A 17627-nucleotide genomic window follows, 5' to 3' on the forward strand; every position below is an offset into this window, starting at 1 on the left:
TTTACGCGGGCATAGGAGGGTACGGGAGGTGAGGCAGCCGTGTAGCGAACATGAGGGCCAAATGGCACGGCCTGTTAAAGGCACGGCCCATTACGCCGCCGACCCCGCCAGGACGGGGCCCCCAGCCTTTCCTCTTTCCCCATCCCCACCTGGCATATGGTTCCCCTACCCCCTCCCTCCGTTCCCCCTTCCCTGCCCCACCTGTACACCACTCTCGCCCCATCTGTGCTGCCGCACCGCTGCTCCAGCTGCCCCAACATCAAGTAGAACTTTTCAAAGGTGGGGAACCGCCGGATGCCCTCCTGCGCGCCGGGTAAGGAAAGCACACACCGCCGCACCGGGCCCGGGAGCGAGGGCGCCAGGCGAGGGGGAATGGGCGGGAGATGGTGTGTGTGTTTGGGGGGGGGGGTGTCGCAGGGGAGGCACACTGGGGCTCACAGCCCTAGTAGGAGCCACTCCTCGGGAGAGGCCCCCACTCACCCCAGGTGGCCAGGGAGGGACTGGGACGACAACAACACATCTGCCACCCAGCATCTCCAACAAGTACACCATCTCCATCCCACACATTTGCCAACGCAGCCACCCGGGGCCCCAGGACTCACATACAGACATACACCACCATCCTAACCTACCCGCACCCCAACGTTAAACACCTTCATTTTCCGCAGTATCTGTCCAATCCTGGAGTATCCGTCCATGTGTGGTATCCGCATTACCCGTCTGTGGTTTGGTACGTCTTCCTTCGCCTCCACCCGCACCCCCACTCACCTCCAGCAGCGCCCTCTCCTTGCCCGCGTCGCCCAGCTCCCGCTCCACAATGGCCGACTTCATCCACACGCGGGGGTAGCTGCTGGCAGCCTCGTTCTCACGCGCCTTGGCCAGCAGCGCACGAGCGCGCTCCGGCTCGTTGTTCTCAAACTCCAGCTTGAACGCCGCCAACCAAATCTGCTCCGAATCCGGATTGGCAGCAAAAGCTCGCGCCAGGATGGCACGTGAGCCGTCCACATCCCCGCCCAGCCAGGCCTCCTTGGCCGCCATGAGCCATAGGACTTCTGCCTGGGGACAGAACTGTACGGCGCGCCGTAGTAGCTCGTCCAACTGTGCCCGGCTGCCGTGCCCCTTCTCCAACTGGGCGGCTTGCCGCCAGATGTGTGGCTGGGACGGAAAGGTGGTCAGCGCCTGTGCGACAGGAAAGCGCGGGTATGTGTTTTATGTGTATGTGTGTGGGGTGCGTGTGGAAGGGGGGGGGAAAGGGAGTCGTGTGTTGATGATGCCGAGTGTTACTGAAGGGAAAGCCGGTTTCATATGCAGCTTTGGGGATTGGGCGGAGGGAAAGGGGGGAGTTGCTAGGGAAGCAAAGTTGGGGTGACTCCATGCAAGTCCTGCAAGTCCTGCGAGTCGACAGGGACAAGGATAGCGGAAAAAAACATAAGTCACCCCACCCCACCCCACCCCACCTCACCCACACAATCCCCTCCGCCCGGCGACGACATCCCCACACACGCCAATACCAAAACACAATCAATCTCACGGAAGCACATCCAAAGCCGACAACCACTCTTTTACCTCCTTCCCAGCCCCCATCTCCTCCACTCCTTCACCATCTTCCCTCCCCCTCTGCGTCCCCCTCCTCCTCTCCCCCCTTCCTTTCCGCACCTGGCTATACAGCGCCCTGGCCGTCTCCACACTGCCCCTCTTGGCCGCATCCTCCGCATCAGCCACCAACGTGGCCTCCAGATCCGCCGCATCCACCCCCAGCGAGTACACCGTTCGCACAATGGCCCGGCAGGTCAGCACGTGCGGCGCGGGGGTACTGCGCTCCGCATTCTCCGCCTCCTTCATCCAGGCGTCTCTGTGGATGACCACTCCGTTGGTGGACAGGCTCTTGATGGCTCGCGCCACGATCTTATCCACCTGGCCCTGCTCCGCGCCGTTGGCCTCCTCCAGCTTGGCGGCGGTGATCCAGATGGCGGGCTCCGTGGGTACGGCCTTGCGGGCGTTGTTGAGAACCTGCAGGCCGGAACAGGAAAAAAACAGGAAAGCGCGAGAGGGGGGAGGGGTAGGACAAACCACTGACGATTTTGAAGCAAGCAGAGTAAACCGGGAACTTTCCAGGATTATACAACACAGATACTGCATCAGGAATATTCTCGTGATATTCGTGATGAAGGGCGGAAAACATACACCATCGTAAGGGGTGGATTGAAGATAGTGCTCGTGTTGGGGAGCTGGACCGCCGATATGTGCGCATTTGCGTGTGTAGTGTGTGGCAAGGTCTGGATAGTGATCATGTCCGGTTACCTTCTCCCCCACCCTTTCAGGCCCCTCACTCCCCTTCCTCTTCGGGTTTTCTCCCCCCTCCCCCCTCCCCCCTCCCTACCTTGCGCGCGTTCTCGTAGGTCTCCAGTCTCGCCAGCGCAAGCCACAGCTCCACCGCCTGCGGACAGCACTCCACTGCCCGGCTCAGCAGGATGCGCGCATCGTCCTCTTCCGCCAGCTCCACCGCCGCCTTCCACAACCGGACACTGGTGGGGATGCGCTCCAGGGCCTACAGGTGTGCGGGGGGGGGAAATATCATGTGTGAGAAAGTGGGAAGTGAAGTGTGTGTGGGGTGTATGAGGGTTACGACGAAATATAGACGTGGGGTGGGGGGGAGTCGGCGAGGTGGGGTGGGGGGAAACGTATGCCAAGTCAGGGGGTCTCAAGGCTGTGCCTCTGCGAAGCACTCCGGGGATTTCCTCAGGGGGCTCAGGAACACACAAACACACACACAAGAGCTCAGCATCTAAAACGCACACATGAGCGCCCACCCCTCGAGAGACGGGGAGGGAGAGAGGGGAGAGGGAGAGGAGAGAGAGGCGGCAACATGCAAGGTAAATTATCGTCAAGGTCTCGCATCTTTCACATCTCCACTCCGTCCTCTGTTCTGTTCGCACCCCAACCCAGCACAGCTAGGGTGTCCTGTAACGATCCTGCAGTCCAGGTTACCGCAACCCCTTGTCGCCCAACCTCCCTCCCTCTCCCCACACCCCCCCACACGCACGCTTGCACGCACACGCGCACCTTTCTGAGCACTCGTGCTTTGGCCGTGTCGTCGGTCTCCAGCTTGGCGGCCGCCATCCACAGCTTGGTGCTCTCGGGCAGTTGAGCCACGCCGCGGGCCAACAGGGCCTTGGCGTTGTCGGGGGTCTGCAGGGTTCAGCAGGAGAGGGGTAAGACAAGCCACAGACGACTTGCAGGACCGGGTACCCCCTAAGGGGGGGAAAGGCGTGTTACTAGTTGGAAAGCAGCGAACTATGTCGACGAGAAATGAAGGACCTTAAGAGATATAATAATAATAATAAATAGCAATAATAACAACAACACTTAACTACACACACACGGACACGCATGTACCTGCAGCCTGGCCGCCTCCAGCCATATGTCCTCGCTGTTGGGGCACAGCTCACAGCCCTGCATGATGAGCTTGCGCGCATCCGCCAGCTTGCCCGCCACCTCCTCAAGCCTGGGTTGGGGCATTGGAGGAGGAGGGGGCCGCACGCGCGAGGGGGCCACTACCGCATCATCATGCACTGCTGCTGCACATGAAAGAAACCAAGTACAGTGGTCAACAAAGTTGATTTGATGTGTGAATGCAATAACTACATTAGTGTACAGAAATGTATTCCTTTCGCGGCTCTCACCTACAACTTGGCTTCCCCCACCCCCCTTAAATACCCTAATAAACATACACACACACGCATCCGTAAGACCTCAACCCCAATATACCCCAATTACCCCCCTCTTCACCGCGCTCTTTACCTTGCCGCCGCAATCCACCCCGGCGCATGTCGCGGGTTGGTCTGGATGACCGACTTGAGCAGGTGCCTGGCCTTCTTGATGTCGGAGATCTCGGCGTCCGTACTGATCTTGATGGATTTGAGATCCGTGAGGTAGCCCTTGGGATCCACCACCGTCTGACCCGTCACGGAGTCAGCCATGCGGTCCAGTTTCAGACCCAACACAGTGCCACGACCCGTACCTGGAGGCAGGGGTGGAGGGGCGGGGGAAGGGGGGAGGGGGAAGGCGGTTAGGAGAAGGGGGGAGCATGTGAAAACGGTGTGGTGGAAGGAAAAAAACCCTCGTCCAAGAGGAATGGAGGACGTATCGTGGAGTGAGGGAGGGCGGGAGGAGGGGGAGGGGACAGGTGGGAAGGTGAGCGGGAAGTGTGGAAGAGGGTCGAATCAATACGTTATACACACCTTCCCTGACGTCCCCCAGTCTGGACCGCTACCACCGCCCCACCCGCTTCCACATCCCGCAACCCTCCTCTCCTGTGCCTCTTTAAACCTAGCCCATCCCACCACACACATACACAGTTATCCCCTCGCCCAAGTTATCGCTCCGCGGTTAGCACTGATGATTCTCCCCCTGCCCCGTCCCTCCGGGACCCCCACGTCTCCCGCCCCCCACCACCAGCCCGCCTCTCACCAATGGCGGTCAGATCTGACACGGTGGATGTGGCGCCCCCCATGGGGGTCGCCAGTCCATTCAGACCGCCACCCACGGAGGCCAGGCCGCTGTTGGGGTCCAGGGACTTGGCCAGACTGCCCCCGGCCGCTGAGGCGCTGGCGGCCTCCGCTGCGGCGCGAGCGAGCAGGGAGTCGGGGACGGGCGCGAACCGCTCCATGCGGCGCTGTTTTTTGATGGTGTAGTCGCCGATCTCGGGGATGGACTGGGGGGGAGGGGTTCAGGGTTTAGGGGGAAACAGATACCGGTAAGGAGCAAGGATCCCCAGCCGACACGTCCGAAGGAGGAGGGGGGTGAAAGGGGGAGAACCCTAGGGGGAGGGTTTAGGAAAAAGTTTTGCCCAAATCTTTGCCAATCATATATATTTGGGGGGAGGGGTTTCCATTACTTTTGGAGTATTAGTTCATCCTTGGCATCAGCTTCACTCGTTCACGTGGTTCGTCGTTGTTGGGTTTTTTCTACCCCCTCACCCCCTTCCGCCCGCTCCTTCCCGCATTACCTCCCACTCCTCGTACGACACCTCAGTCAGCTTTCTCTTCAGGTCGGCGAACTGTTCCGTAATCTTGGGATTTTCCGCCCGGTACCGCTCCAACTCCTCCTTGAGCCGCTTCTCACGAGCCTCCTGCAGACCGCGGGAGGGGGGGGGGGAAAAGACGAACCACGAACGAGCGAAGCTGCTGATGGGGAGGGGGACGGGAGTTAGACTGCCAAAAGGAAACCAACTGCCGACGTTGAAGTTTGTCCAAAGTTGAGACAGAGGTAGGGTAGGGTAGGGTAGGACGAAATGAAACAGATACCCGAGATACACGGGTAGAGGGGGTGGGACTGTATTACGATGAAGCATACAAACTGCAAAATATCGACAACCAGCCGACATCCCAATCACCATTAGGACAGGACGGGGGAGCGAGGGGGGTGGGGTTCAGGTCTCATGGGCAAGACCAGCGCGGGGTGCGGGCAGGAGGAAGAGACAAACAGCACCAGGAGGGCAGGATGAGCGGGAGAGGTGCGGGGGCGGGCGGGCAGAGGCCCCGACCTTCAGCCGCATCATCCCCTCAACCATGCGGCTCCTTCCACCCCGCCCTCCACCCCGCCCCCCCTCCCCACACACACGCAAGCTGAGCATCGCTGCGCAACACCCTGCAGAAGAGGCCCTTGCAGCCCAAAGCCTTGCCATCCCCGGCCTCCAATGACTCACATCTACATCCACACACACACACACACACATATACAACCAAATGCACATGCCGCCCTCAGATTCGCCTTAGCTCTCTGCATGATATCGACCGCCCCTCGGGGGGGGGTGCGGATGTGTGTGTACGTGTCGGAGGTCCGACGCGTCCACCACACCCTCGCTCCCACCCGGGGACCTCACCGCGGTCCGGTGCAAGAGGTGGAATACGGCACAGCAGATGGGGAAGGGGGTGACAGCCGCCGCAGCAGCGACAGCGGCGGCGGTAGGGTGTGGCACGGGTGCGGGAGGAGGGGGCCCCCTCAGAGGTACGGCAGGCAGGCAGCAGCGGAGCAACGAAGAGACACATGAGGAGCTCAGTTGCCAGAAGCCTCGGAACGCCTCTCCTCTCGCCGCGACATCGCTTTCCGTTGCCTGCTCTCCCTCCTCTCGCTTAGCTGCCACCACCACCACCACGACCGCCGCCGCCGCAGCGCCGTCGCCGCCCCACCACCACCATCACCTTTCCGCTCCCCCTCAAGCCCATGGAACCCCCCGGTGTGTCGTGTCTCGGCTTACTAATTATATCGTCATCGGGCGGCGCTACAGCGATCCTAATCCAGCTGTGTGTTGTTATACGGCGCGTGCGATACGTACACAAGACACGTCACGAAAAGCGCACACAGAAGAGTCTACACACGACGCAACGGGCCCAAAAATGAAGCACCCACTGAACCGCCATGGCACCTCACTTCCTACCCACCCTCCCCACCAACCCAAATTTTTCCACTACCAACTCCCTGAACTCCCACGGACCTCCCCCATCCACCCACCCTTCGCCGCTCGTCCATGAAGTTGTCCACCGTTTCCCACACCGCGTCCGCCTCCTTATCGTCCTCGTCGTACTCCCCCGTGGCCGCGAACACACCCGCGTCGTTACCCATGAACTCATCGAACTTGGTGTCATCCAGCGCCTCCTCATTGTCACCTCCAGCCTTCGAGCCGGGGGCCTTGCGAAAGGGAAAGGAGAGGGGGGAAGAGGGGTTCTAGTATATATAGGGTGAGGTGGAGGTAAGAAGCACGTAGCTAGGATTCATCCATCCCCGCCCGCCCCCCGAGAACAAGAAAGTGCCGTGTGATTCCCCGGAGCATAAGCTAAAAGTTGTGCGGCTCAACTACTGAAAAACATGCGCACGTGCGTAGCAGCGTGACACGGTCGAAGAGGACGCACACGCATAGACAGTCTTTTTCGGTGGCAATACTGCCATCAGGCCTTCTTAGCTCCTAATTCAGTCCGCCAGCTTTCGTCCAAGGTCCCTAGTTTTAGATGAGGCCAAATATGTTGGCGCGCTCGGGCGAGCATTGACTCACCCCTCCTTTCAAAGCGTCCAAGCCGCCCGCCCGAGCAGGACCGATATCTGATCGCGTCGTGAAACCTGCTGCACCACGGCCTAGACCTGGGACGTAGCCGCTCGGTGCCTTAAGGCTGTTGAAATCCACCTTGGTGGTGGGGGCCTTTGGCATCGGCCGAGTCGGAAGGGTGTCCTCACGCGTCATCCTTTGCTGCTTAAGTTTACAGTCCCGACAGGGACAGGGTGTGAGGAGGAATTGTGATGTGCCGGCGGCGAGGACGCTGCCTTCAGATTCAGTAGCTGGGAACTCTCTTGTAAAGCCCTCCTGGGGCCCAGAGCCCTATAAGTGCCACTGCTTAAGTGTTGTCAGAAACTACAGATGACCACAGGAAATATGTAGACAGTCATTTTAAATAGGTGGACTTGAAGCTCATCGGATTGCGTTCCGCTCCTGTCAGCAAAGTGCCCTTGCCAGTAGAGAACACCTCATTGACACAAACGATTTAGGATAATGTTGACTTTTGGTTTCAGCGGAAGACGTGGTACGACACTGACGGAGGCCGATACTAATAATAGCGAACCACTCAAAATGAATTTCCAAAACGCCAGGGCTTTGCATCAGTAAAGCTAGAGAATCTGAACCTAAAGGCAGCTTGGCGCGAAGCGGTGGGCTTGTGCGGTTGCCTCACGAACAGAGCGTGTGCTGGCCCTTGGAGCGACATACTGTACAACCAAGTGAGGATCACAGTCGATATATTGTCGCCATCGTAAGGAAGCATCCAGAATGCGCCGCAGCGGCTTGCGCGCGGCTCGCTCCGGTGGTGCTGTAACGGCGGTGCTGACGCTGGCCATGATCGGTGAGTCTTCGTGGTGGTATTGGACAGTGTTTTGTCAAATTCTTACAAGTACATGCTCACAAATGGAGCAGACGTTTGGCCAGAGGGCCATCACACCTGAGGCGTGCTCTGCCACGTGTGTGGTCTGTCGAAACTCGAAATATTAGGCTGTAAACGGTACGATGCCTTGGGAGGGTAGCTGCAATTTTATCGAGTTATTGCACCTGCATACACATGAATGCAAGGTGCAGCGTACACCTTTCTTATGCGTGACGCTTCTTTGGGTCAGCGCGTCGCGTCCCTGTGCGGGGGTTGCAAGAGCTAGTGATACTATTACAGTGATCTCTTGTGATCCTCTTGTATCTTTATATTGACTGAGAAGTATACAGGAGTATACAACCAAGGAACCAAGGTGGAGTTGCAGCTGTGACTGGTACGATTTGCAGAAGTTTTGAAGCAGTTTTCACCACGCTTGGAAGCCGCCTGCTGTGAGATTCGTATGCTGTCCCTAAATATCAAAGAGTTTTGTGGATGGCGTGATCCAAAGAGTAACTGCCGACGTGGAATAGCCTGCAGAATGGCATTGCGGCAATAGCTTTCCGTCGCAGGTCTACCTCTCTGACTGCATGGTTAAAAAAGGTGACATAAGACAGCGATGATAAATTTACGAAAACAGGCCAGCGAACCATCGGACCTCCACCCTGTTCACCGAACATGACATAAAACGGGTCTCCCTGACCTGTTAAATTTTTTAAAACTTGAAGTCAAATCGTCAAGGCGAGTGCTTTGAAACTCAAGGTTTCGCTGCTAATGCCTTTTGTCCACACAGGCTTGGTGGCAGGCTTTGCCACAGCAGCCATCACGCTGACCGGGGGAGAGTCCGTACAAGGCATTTCCGCCGACAGCTCTGTAAGCTCATCTGGCGATCACCCCTACGACCCGGCCAGCAGCAGCAGCGACCTTGATGCGAAGGGCAAAAAGGGTGAGAGTGAAGAGCAGTGCCACACAGAGAGCCACGCGATATAGCACCTATTCGGACCGCCCTTCGATCTGAATCTGTATCATTGCAAATAAATAGCTGCTGATCGAAAGCCTATTTCTATTTTCCTCGCATGGTCCCCGCGGTGAATCCGTTGTCCTGATCTGTACTTAATCTCTTCAAGTTTCCTGCACGCTCATGTCGCGTTTTCCTTAATGACGTGCTTATTCTTTGCCGTATTCCTTGTCATACCCCGCCGTACCAGGCAAGCTGCCTTTCCGTACCGGTTCCATCGTGCGCCTCGTATCGCCCGGCTTGGAGAGGGCCTGTGACGTAGCCTCAGACCCGGCCCCGTACGGCCCGTACGGACCTGGCGGTGACACGCCATACAGCCCTGGAGGCGGCGACGACGGCGGCGGCTGGTGGGCCCGTCGAAGCTCGCTGTCGTCCGCCGGCAGCGATGGCGCCTCTCTGGGTCGCAAGGGCGGCAGCGACGGCGGCGGCGTGGGTGGGGCGTACGACTACGGCGGCGGCGACGACGCCCCGGCTTTTGTTTGGTGTAACGCGACCATTCCCGACGGCCCGCCGCAGCCATATCCCAGCGGTGGCGGCAACAGCGGCAACAGCGGCGGCATGCTGACGTGGATGGGGTCACTGGCGGCGGCCGTGATCGATGCCGCGGCGACGGCTCTGGGTGTCGAGGATGCCGTACGGCCCGGCGGCGGCAACGACGTTGTGCGCAACTCGCAATGGGATTTGGTGAGTTACGGCTGCTGCTGCTGCTACTACTGCTGGGGCAAAATCCTTCCGATGGTTTAAGGTAGAGTGCCCCTAGTCGATGGACGGTGGTGACCTGGGATAAAGTCGACTCGCGAGCCGACCAGGAATGGAGTTGGGCCGCCGTCGATCCGGCAGATTCCGTTGGATGCTGGTGGTGGGTGCGGAACCTGAGCGATCCGCTGAGAAGTTGACTAGGGTGATTAGATGAGGGTGTGCCCCGAAATACCGGGGAAGGCAGGGTCTCGCAGGGTAGCTGCCACGGGTGAAGATATGCCCCCCTGTCCCACACATCATTCATACATACATACATACATACATACATACATACATACATACATACATACATACATACATACATACATACATACATACATACATACATACATACATACATACATACATACATACATACATACATGCCACAACTACATGCATGTGCGTGTGTATGATTGACTCCTTCACAGCCACGTGGCAGCACAGCACGGGGATGGGCCCCAGGGGTCGGAGGGCCAACCGGCCCCAACCGCCCTTACAGCGCCATGTTACATTTTTCAACAACACCCAGTTCAGCTTCAGGTTCCAAATCCTTGGCTGCACACGACTCCTCCACACAGCCCCCCACCCGACCCCTTCTGCCGTCAGGACGGTTTCGTGCTGATGGGCACCGACTTCCAGACTGCGGACATGTACAGCGGCGGCCGAGTGTTCTTGAAGAACCAGAACAGCAGAAAGTGAGACAACCACAGATGTTTTCATCTGTAACTGTAACTGTGTATACATGTATGTATACATGTATGTATGCATGTATGTATACATGTATGTATGCATGTATGTATACATGTATGTATGCATGTATGTATGTATGTATGTATGCGTGTGTGTATGCATGCATGTATGTATGTATGTACCCAACATTACACCATGTTTTACGGGCATACATACGTGCATACGCGCACATACATACCCACAAACACTCTCGCAACCCCGCTACCGCAGGTTCTGCCGACTGGCCGGCTCTAAGGACGATGGCGACGATTTGGACGCCAACGCCTACGGCGGCCCCTCCCTCACCCGCCGCGGTGGTGGTGCCCCGCCGTCTTCCCCGGCTGCCCTGGTGTGTGACGAGATGACCAGCAGCGAGCTAACCGAATTCGTGGTGGAGCTGGTGCAGGAGGATGAGGAGGAACAGGCGGTGGCTAGGATGCAGGACGACCAACAGGACGAGCAAGATGAGCAGGACGAGCAAGGTGAGCAGGGCGAGCAAGATGAACAGGACGAGCAAGATGAGCAGGACGAGCAAGATGAACAGGACGGGCAAGATGAACAGGACGAGCAAGATGAACAGGACGAGCAAGATGAACAGGACGAGCAAGATGAACAGGACGAGCAAGATGAACAGGAGGAGGAGCGGAGGCGGCACGGTCGGCGGCAGCGCCATGTCCGTGAAGTGGGACCTGTTGGGGCGCAGGAGGGCGCCACGCGGCCCGGCAGCGGCGGCGATGTTGACGGTGACGTTGACGTTGACGGGCCCGGCGGTGATGGTGGCGGCCAGTGGCCAGATGGCCGCGGCGGCGGGAAGGACGAGCGGCCTGACGGCGGCGACTCTGGCAGCGGTGGCGGCCATTGGCCTGGTGGTGACGGTGGCAAGGACGACAAGGATAAGATATCGGTGCTGGTGCGGCTTCGTGCGCCACAAAACGGCATGAGGTGGGCTGGGGGCTGATAAGGCAGGGGCCGGGGGGGCCAGGGTTGTAAGGCAACATGGGGGTGGGCGGGGGGCCGGGGGGCCGGGAGAAGGGAAGTATACCAATAGCTCGTGTGTCTGTGTCTGTGTGTGTGGGGGGGGTGGAAGAGCCGGTGTGCTGGAGGGTTATTGGGGAGTGGCTATAAGCTGTTCTGTTTTTACGATTGCGGCTACTGCTGCTGCTGCTGTAGTTACTGCTACTGCTACTGCTGCTGCAATGTCGTGAAAGCCCGCGCAACAGCGACTGTTCAACAACAACGGTTTCGGTATCTAAAGATAAAGTACGCCATGCTGCACAGGTACTGCGCGCCCGACCGACGGATCCGCGGCTCCCCCGTCATCTGCGACCTGCGCCGCCCCGACGCCTCCCGTCGCCGCATTACAACTTTCCGACTGGTCGACGCGGTGCCGTCGTACCCGTACCCTGCGGGAGCGCCGGACTCTGACGGCGCTGACGGCGCCGCCGTCGCCATCCAGGCATCTTAGCTGACCTAGTCCCAGGGTGGCGGCACCAAGGGGGGAAGGGCCGGCAGGGAGGTGATTGGTATAATTGGTGAGATGTGGTCGAACAACCTTGCATGTCACTGTAGCTACTGCCACTGCTACTGCCACTGCTACTGCTACTGCCACTGCTACTGCTACTGCTACACAGTCGCTGCTCTTTGCAGCTGCAGCAGTCCAAGAAGGCAGGGAGGAGGCGCACACCCGCACTGGGGTTGAGCACAACCGGATGTGGGTCGTTGGAGGTCGTTGGGGTTCGTTGGGGTTCGTTAACGTCGCATGATGTGCCATCTGCCGTGTCGTGCTTGCGCATGGTCATCTTGGTTCCGGAAGCTTCATGATATGAGGCGGTGGGAAGAGATGGACTGTGTGATCTTGGTGGCCTCTGACTGCGAGACGTTTGGAAATAGAGGAGGAGGAGGAGGAGGAGGAGCGGGGGAGGACGTAACAGCTGCAGAAGAAGAGGGAAAAGCTGTGGACATCATGCCAAGCTACTGGATTGGCATCAATAGTTAGTCGTCTTGTTTTAGTTGACTGCAGCTCTGCAGCTGTATGTAGAGAGGCTTTTGCCATGATAATCATCATCATCATCCGTTTTTGAGTTTGAGTTTTCTTTCACACGAGCCCCATTGTTTAGCGGCGGTCAGGCAGATCCGGTGGGGGCGGTTGGCGGTGCTTGATGCCGCCCCGCACCCCACCCCGGGTGTGTTGTGTCCTCAACAGGTGAGCTGCCGCCGCCAACCGTGCGCTGCACATTATAGCCGCATCAAGGCCCGGGGGCCCGCCTCGCCCGGTCTCAGGGGTCTCCGGATCCCCAGGGAGGTTCCGGGCATACACACAGCATGGAAGGTATGACGCGGTATCGCATCCTGGCAAAGTGGTGTGTTTTTGCTGAGTAGCAGGTAACCGCGATGTTGCACGGCATACAAAGGGCTCGGTAGTGCGGTAGATAGTCGTCTCCCGCCGCTTATAAATTGCATGTCTAATGCATGTATATACGTTGCCTTACGGTTGTTAGTTAAGAAGTTCGTTGATATTAAGGAGTAGCTAGGTAGTCTGTTATTCCGTTGTACAGTTTAACCTACCAGAAACAGGAATAGGAAATGCTGTGGGTGGTTGTCAGTTGTTTTACGTTGTTGGTTGGCTGTCCGAATGGGCCTTCCGGGGGTTGGGTGGACCTGCCTGTGGTTGGGTTGCAGTTGGAAGTTGTACGCCCCCCCGGGGGAGAGGGGCGTGTGTATTGCCGTGGTGGGAGCGGAGGCGGGTGCGGAGGGAACGACGCCTTGGGGTGTATGTGAGCTATCCTCATAGCCGCTTGCCCTACAAAATTTTTAACCTTTTTAACTCCAATTTTGAAGGCTGAAAAATGGTCACACGCTCTACTCTAATGCTGCTTGCGTGGGGGCCCGTTGTAGCCTTGTGCTTTGAGACTTGGGTACAAAGATGGCAAAGAAAATGTTGTCGTTTAAATGCTATCCGGGCGATGTACCACCAGCCAGAAGACCACTTCGACGTCGATGTCGCTTTTCCTTTCTCTCACTCTTATTGCTATCTTTGCTTGTTCTTTAGCACCAGCTCTTGGCGTGTTAATAATTGATCAGCGGTCTGGCGCTGGTTTGTTGGTTTGTTGTGCGGGCCCCCAAAATAATGTCCGCAAATGGCCCCGCAAACAATTAGTCAGTTGGCATGGTTTTGGTTGAGGTTTCATAGGTGATGTTTGGTTGGTTGGTTAACTGAATTGTTTGCATATGTACGGGGCAAGCCACAAAGGAGGCTATGTTGGGAAGGTTTTAGTAACTTAGGAATGGCAGTCGAATCGTATGTAGCTTTTGGAGCACTGCTGCTGCTGCTGCTGCTGCTGCTGCTGCTGCTGCTACAGTCGTGCATAGGTCTATAGATGAGCTAGGCGGCTATACCGTTGCTCGTTGAGTTCACTTTTGTTGTGGCTCACACACATTCGTTTTTATGTAGCCAAACGGCTGAAGCTATCGCCGTAACAGAACCTAACAGTCCCATGTGGCTGGTAATGGCATGTAAGTAGTGGTGGGGATCGCGTCCTTGTTTGCTATTGTTGGCTGGTTGGAGGGAGGAAAAGCTCGTTGGAGGATCGTACTGAACAAGTGGTACGGAATCCACGAGTAAAACAGTAACACCAGTAAAACCCTAAGTTTCCAAAAAGCTTTTAAAAATGTTTTAATGAGACATTGAAACTGCGAAATGATTTGTAACATAAAATCACGCCTTACAGCTCTAATCAGCAGAAGGTATTCTTCCAATAGATTTTTTTAAGAGCACTGTAACATCCCGTCATTACTTTATCATCACAGTCTCCAAATTACGCCGCGGGATAACGGGAAGCGGCGGCGGAGGAGCCACACTTCCCTAGGGCCTTTACACAGCTCACGTCACACACGCACACGATTGGAAACCATACGAAAGGTTGCCGCGATCTTCTTTTTAATCCTGTCCTCCTAATCGAATCCTCCGGCGCATCATTCACTTTCTGCGGAACCAGTGTGCTCCCATTCCCCCGGGATTCACCGGGGCGCCCTTTTGCTTTCCAAAGTTGTCATTGAAGAGGAACACATTTATCATGTTGCTGTTATGCTACGGCACCGCTTCGGTTAGTACGATTCAAAATAGGATCCACGTGTACGATGTCGTACGCTTGTATCGTAATCTCATCGTTCGCTCATTCAAGCACATGTTTTTGTGTGGGGTAATATATAATGGATCCAGAAGTAGTGTAGAGAGTTGCAACTTGCTGCGGACCTTCACAAAAGTTCCATTTCCTCGGCACGCCGCCAAAGCACCTCCACCTTGAGCTCGTCCCCCGCGACGGGAAAACCGCAACATCCCCGAAACAACGAAAACCCAACAGCTCATGCGATCGCGGAGCAACACACTCAGCACAGCACAGCACGGCATGGCCAGCAAGGGTAACACATTTCGAGCAACAACAACAACACAATATGCAGCATGTTGACCCTGATGACGCATAACGAGTCATAACACCCATGACTGCATACACCTGCACACACCGGCCTAGCAGCTCGCCTGCCCTCGCCCAAGGGCGCCTGGGGAGAGAGAGGGGTGAGACCTCACCCCTCACCCCACCCTCATCCCCACCTGCCACCCAGGACCTGCATCTCGAAGCACCTGCAGTACACCTGCCACCCGGCTACATATTCCCCCCTCAGCGCCGCGGGGCTCTCTCCCAGGCGCGTCGCAGGTCCATGCAGACATACACACACACCACAATCTCTGCATGGATCGCCGCGACACACGTACATACATACATACAAATACATAAATGTGTACGCCAACGCATGTACACAGGCCCTCACGCTCCGACACTAAGCGGCAAACTGCGTGTGCTGAACCTTCCACTTCTCCTAGAAAGGGTTCCACCCAGGGGACAACCACCACCACCCACCCACCCACCCACCCACCAGCTTCGGAGCAGCGAGATCTTCTTCTTCTTCTTTCCTTTTCTGCTTTCCTGTAATGTCCCCTTTCCTTCGGTTGCTTTTTCTTTTTCTTCTTTTTCTAATATCATGCGCCCCCCCCCCACACACACAACATAACGAGGCGCACGTGAGAGTCCTCTCTCCCTCCAACGTATTTGTCATGTGTTGTCGAGTGCGGCGGTGGGGCCACGTGCTCTGGTGGGCCCTATGCCCCCTTCAACCATCTGGCCTGAGAGGCGCGCACCACCACTGCCACGTCGAACCGATATATGGTCCATGCGCCGCTCTAGGTCCCAAACAGAAGAACCCAATCTCCCCTCCCCTCCCCTTCCTGTCACACGTGGACGTCCCCGCCCCCTCCTCTCGATGTACGAACGGATGTACGACAAACCACCGGCCTCCTTTATGATATGAGGATGCAGGGGTGAAGTCTCATGTGAGGACATACATACATACATACACACGCCACACGCACATGTCTTTTGTCAGAGCTGATACGCCACGAGGCGGGTCGTGGGGCAGGAATGGGCGGGCGGGGCGGGTTGTGGGTGGGGTGTGGAGAAAGCCCGTGAACTCCCCTGAGCGCGTGGCTTCATTTGCTTCGTCATCGCGAGGTAACCTAACACCCACCACCCCGGCAAGCGGGCCTCAGAAGGGGCCAACCCCACAACACACACACACACACACACACACACGGGGAGGACAACAACACGCCGTCGCCGGCAGTAGCAGCAGCAGCAGCGGCAGCACTTCTAACTGCAACTGTAGCATCAATATGCGGGAAGGGACGCGCCCCCAGTTCAGCCACAACCGCTCCTCTGGCGCTATGTCGCCCGTCTCTGAAGATTAAAATCAGCCTGCGCGAGCCTGCGAGCCCTCCTGTACGACTTTCATTTTGCCTGTCTGTATATCCGTCTGTCTGCCCTCGGCCAAACCAACCCACCAACACAGCCCCCTCTCCGCAGAACTCCCCCACCACCCCGGGGGCGGGGGACTGTGCGACAGACAGACGAACAGCGACCGGCCTGAGCTGCGGGGACCCTTGTGCCGTACATACACATATACATAGACACACACACAGAAGGTGTGTAGACATGGAGACAGCGCTAAGTGCTGTTGGTCGTACATGACCGGCCGGAAGGGGGGAGGGGGTCCTCGGGTGGCTGCGGTGTCGACCCCCGCCACAAACACACATACATACACAGCTGCTGCCTCACAGCGCGTCTGGGTTAGCGCCCAGCACGTGCCCCACTCCGAAGGTAATCGCCATCGCCAGGCAGCCGCCCAACACCACCTGGCGCGAGTGTGTATGTATGTATGTATGTATGTATGTATGTATGTATGCATGTATGTATATGTGTGTATATGTGTACGTGTTAAGAGGAAGGAGGAAACAGCGGGTGAAGGAAGCCGGGTGAAGGAAGGGGTTTGAAGCACCCCAAAACCCGCCACCCTCCCTCTCACCTCCCGGCGCATGTTCACCCACCCTCTCTTTAACAAACGTAACCCGCACTCTTGACACCCCCCTCCCCACCGCCCCACACTCACCCTCAGCGCTCCGACAATGGGTTTGGCGCCCCCCAGTAACGCCCCCACCAGCCCGAACAGCGCCAAGCCGACCAGGGAGGCGACCGCCACCGCCACCAGCCGCATCTGGGGCTCGGGCAGGAAGGCGCCGGCGAGCAGGGGGATCAGGGCGCCTGGGGGCCCGGGGGGAGGGGGATAGGGGGGGGGGAGAAGGGGTTTTAGGGGAGGAGGATACATACATACACACATACATAGTTACATACATACGCAAGCAACCCCCGAACGCGATACAAGGAAACGCATTTGGCACATTATTGCCGTGCGTACGGCGTACGGATCCGAACCCTGGGATGGTGATGGCGGCGGCGCGCCGCGGGCCCCCTAACCCACCCGCGGTGAAGGCCAGCGCCGAAACCACGGCGGCTTGGAGCGGGTTGGCTAGCTCGTCCATGTCAATACCCAGCTCGTCCCGCGCGTGGGCACGAATCACGTCCTGGGGGGAATGGCGTTGATGCGGGGTGGAGAGGGAGATGTCGTACATGCACATACACACATATACAGACAGACAGACGTGAAAACAGAGCGACACACACTCCCTCACCTCCTGTGTGCTGTTCAGATACCTTCAAAAACACGAATGCTGGGCCCCCTCCATCAGCGCATGTATAAAGATTTGCCCTCCGTTATGCCAGGGAGGGGTTCGCTGGGGACGTGTCGTGCTAGTCGGTACTCGGCCCCCCCCCGCCCCCCCTGCCCCC

At 57.5% G+C, this 17627-nt stretch overlaps 3 protein-coding genes across 3 annotated transcripts in view; 1 reads left to right on the forward strand and 2 right to left on the reverse strand.

Annotated features, from left to right (window-relative positions):
* The window catches only part of VOLCADRAFT_62457 (uncharacterized protein), a gene marked incomplete at both ends in the record, with an annotated part of 8609 nt that extends 1372 nt beyond the window's left edge, over positions 1–7237 (reverse strand). Inside the window, 11 exons of the mRNA XM_002952411.1 lie at positions 85–302; positions 769–1179; positions 1657–2010; positions 2381–2548; positions 3064–3189; positions 3397–3505; positions 3802–4021; positions 4471–4714; positions 5009–5131; positions 6514–6726; positions 7052–7237. Of these exons, the coding sequence (XP_002952457.1) occupies positions 85–302; positions 769–1179; positions 1657–2010; positions 2381–2548; positions 3064–3189; positions 3397–3505; positions 3802–4021; positions 4471–4714; positions 5009–5131; positions 6514–6726; positions 7052–7237 (2372 nt within the window). The remainder of the gene's footprint in view (positions 1–84; positions 303–768; positions 1180–1656; positions 2011–2380; positions 2549–3063; positions 3190–3396; positions 3506–3801; positions 4022–4470; positions 4715–5008; positions 5132–6513; positions 6727–7051) is intronic.
* Positions 7238–7816: 579 nt separating this feature from the next.
* Positions 7817–15380, forward strand: VOLCADRAFT_93079 (uncharacterized protein; the record flags this gene model as incomplete). Its single annotated transcript, XM_002952334.1, has 9 exons — positions 7817–7889; positions 8698–8850; positions 9113–9606; positions 10270–10358; positions 10624–10874; positions 12596–12615; positions 12673–12752; positions 15013–15104; positions 15328–15380. 9 exons carry the CDS (start codon positions 7817–7819, stop codon positions 15378–15380), a joined length of 1305 nt encoding a protein of 434 aa, XP_002952380.1.
* Positions 15381–16409: 1029 nt separating this feature from the next.
* Positions 16410–17627, reverse strand: part of VOLCADRAFT_105504 (uncharacterized protein) — a 3686-nt gene continuing 2468 nt past the window's right edge. The window contains exons 6-8 of the mRNA XM_002952412.1: positions 17260–17362; positions 16891–17042; positions 16410–16636 (exon numbers count right to left, since the gene is read on the reverse strand). Coding sequence (XP_002952458.1) covers positions 16556–16636; positions 16891–17042; positions 17260–17362 — 336 coding nt within the window. The 3' untranslated portion in view covers positions 16410–16555. The remainder of the gene's footprint in view (positions 16637–16890; positions 17043–17259; positions 17363–17627) is intronic.

Source organism: Volvox carteri, assembly GCF_000143455.1.
Source record: "Volvox carteri f. nagariensis unplaced genomic scaffold VOLCAscaffold_29, whole genome shotgun sequence".
NCBI classification, from domain to species: Eukaryota; Viridiplantae; Chlorophyta; class Chlorophyceae; order Chlamydomonadales; family Volvocaceae; genus Volvox; species Volvox carteri.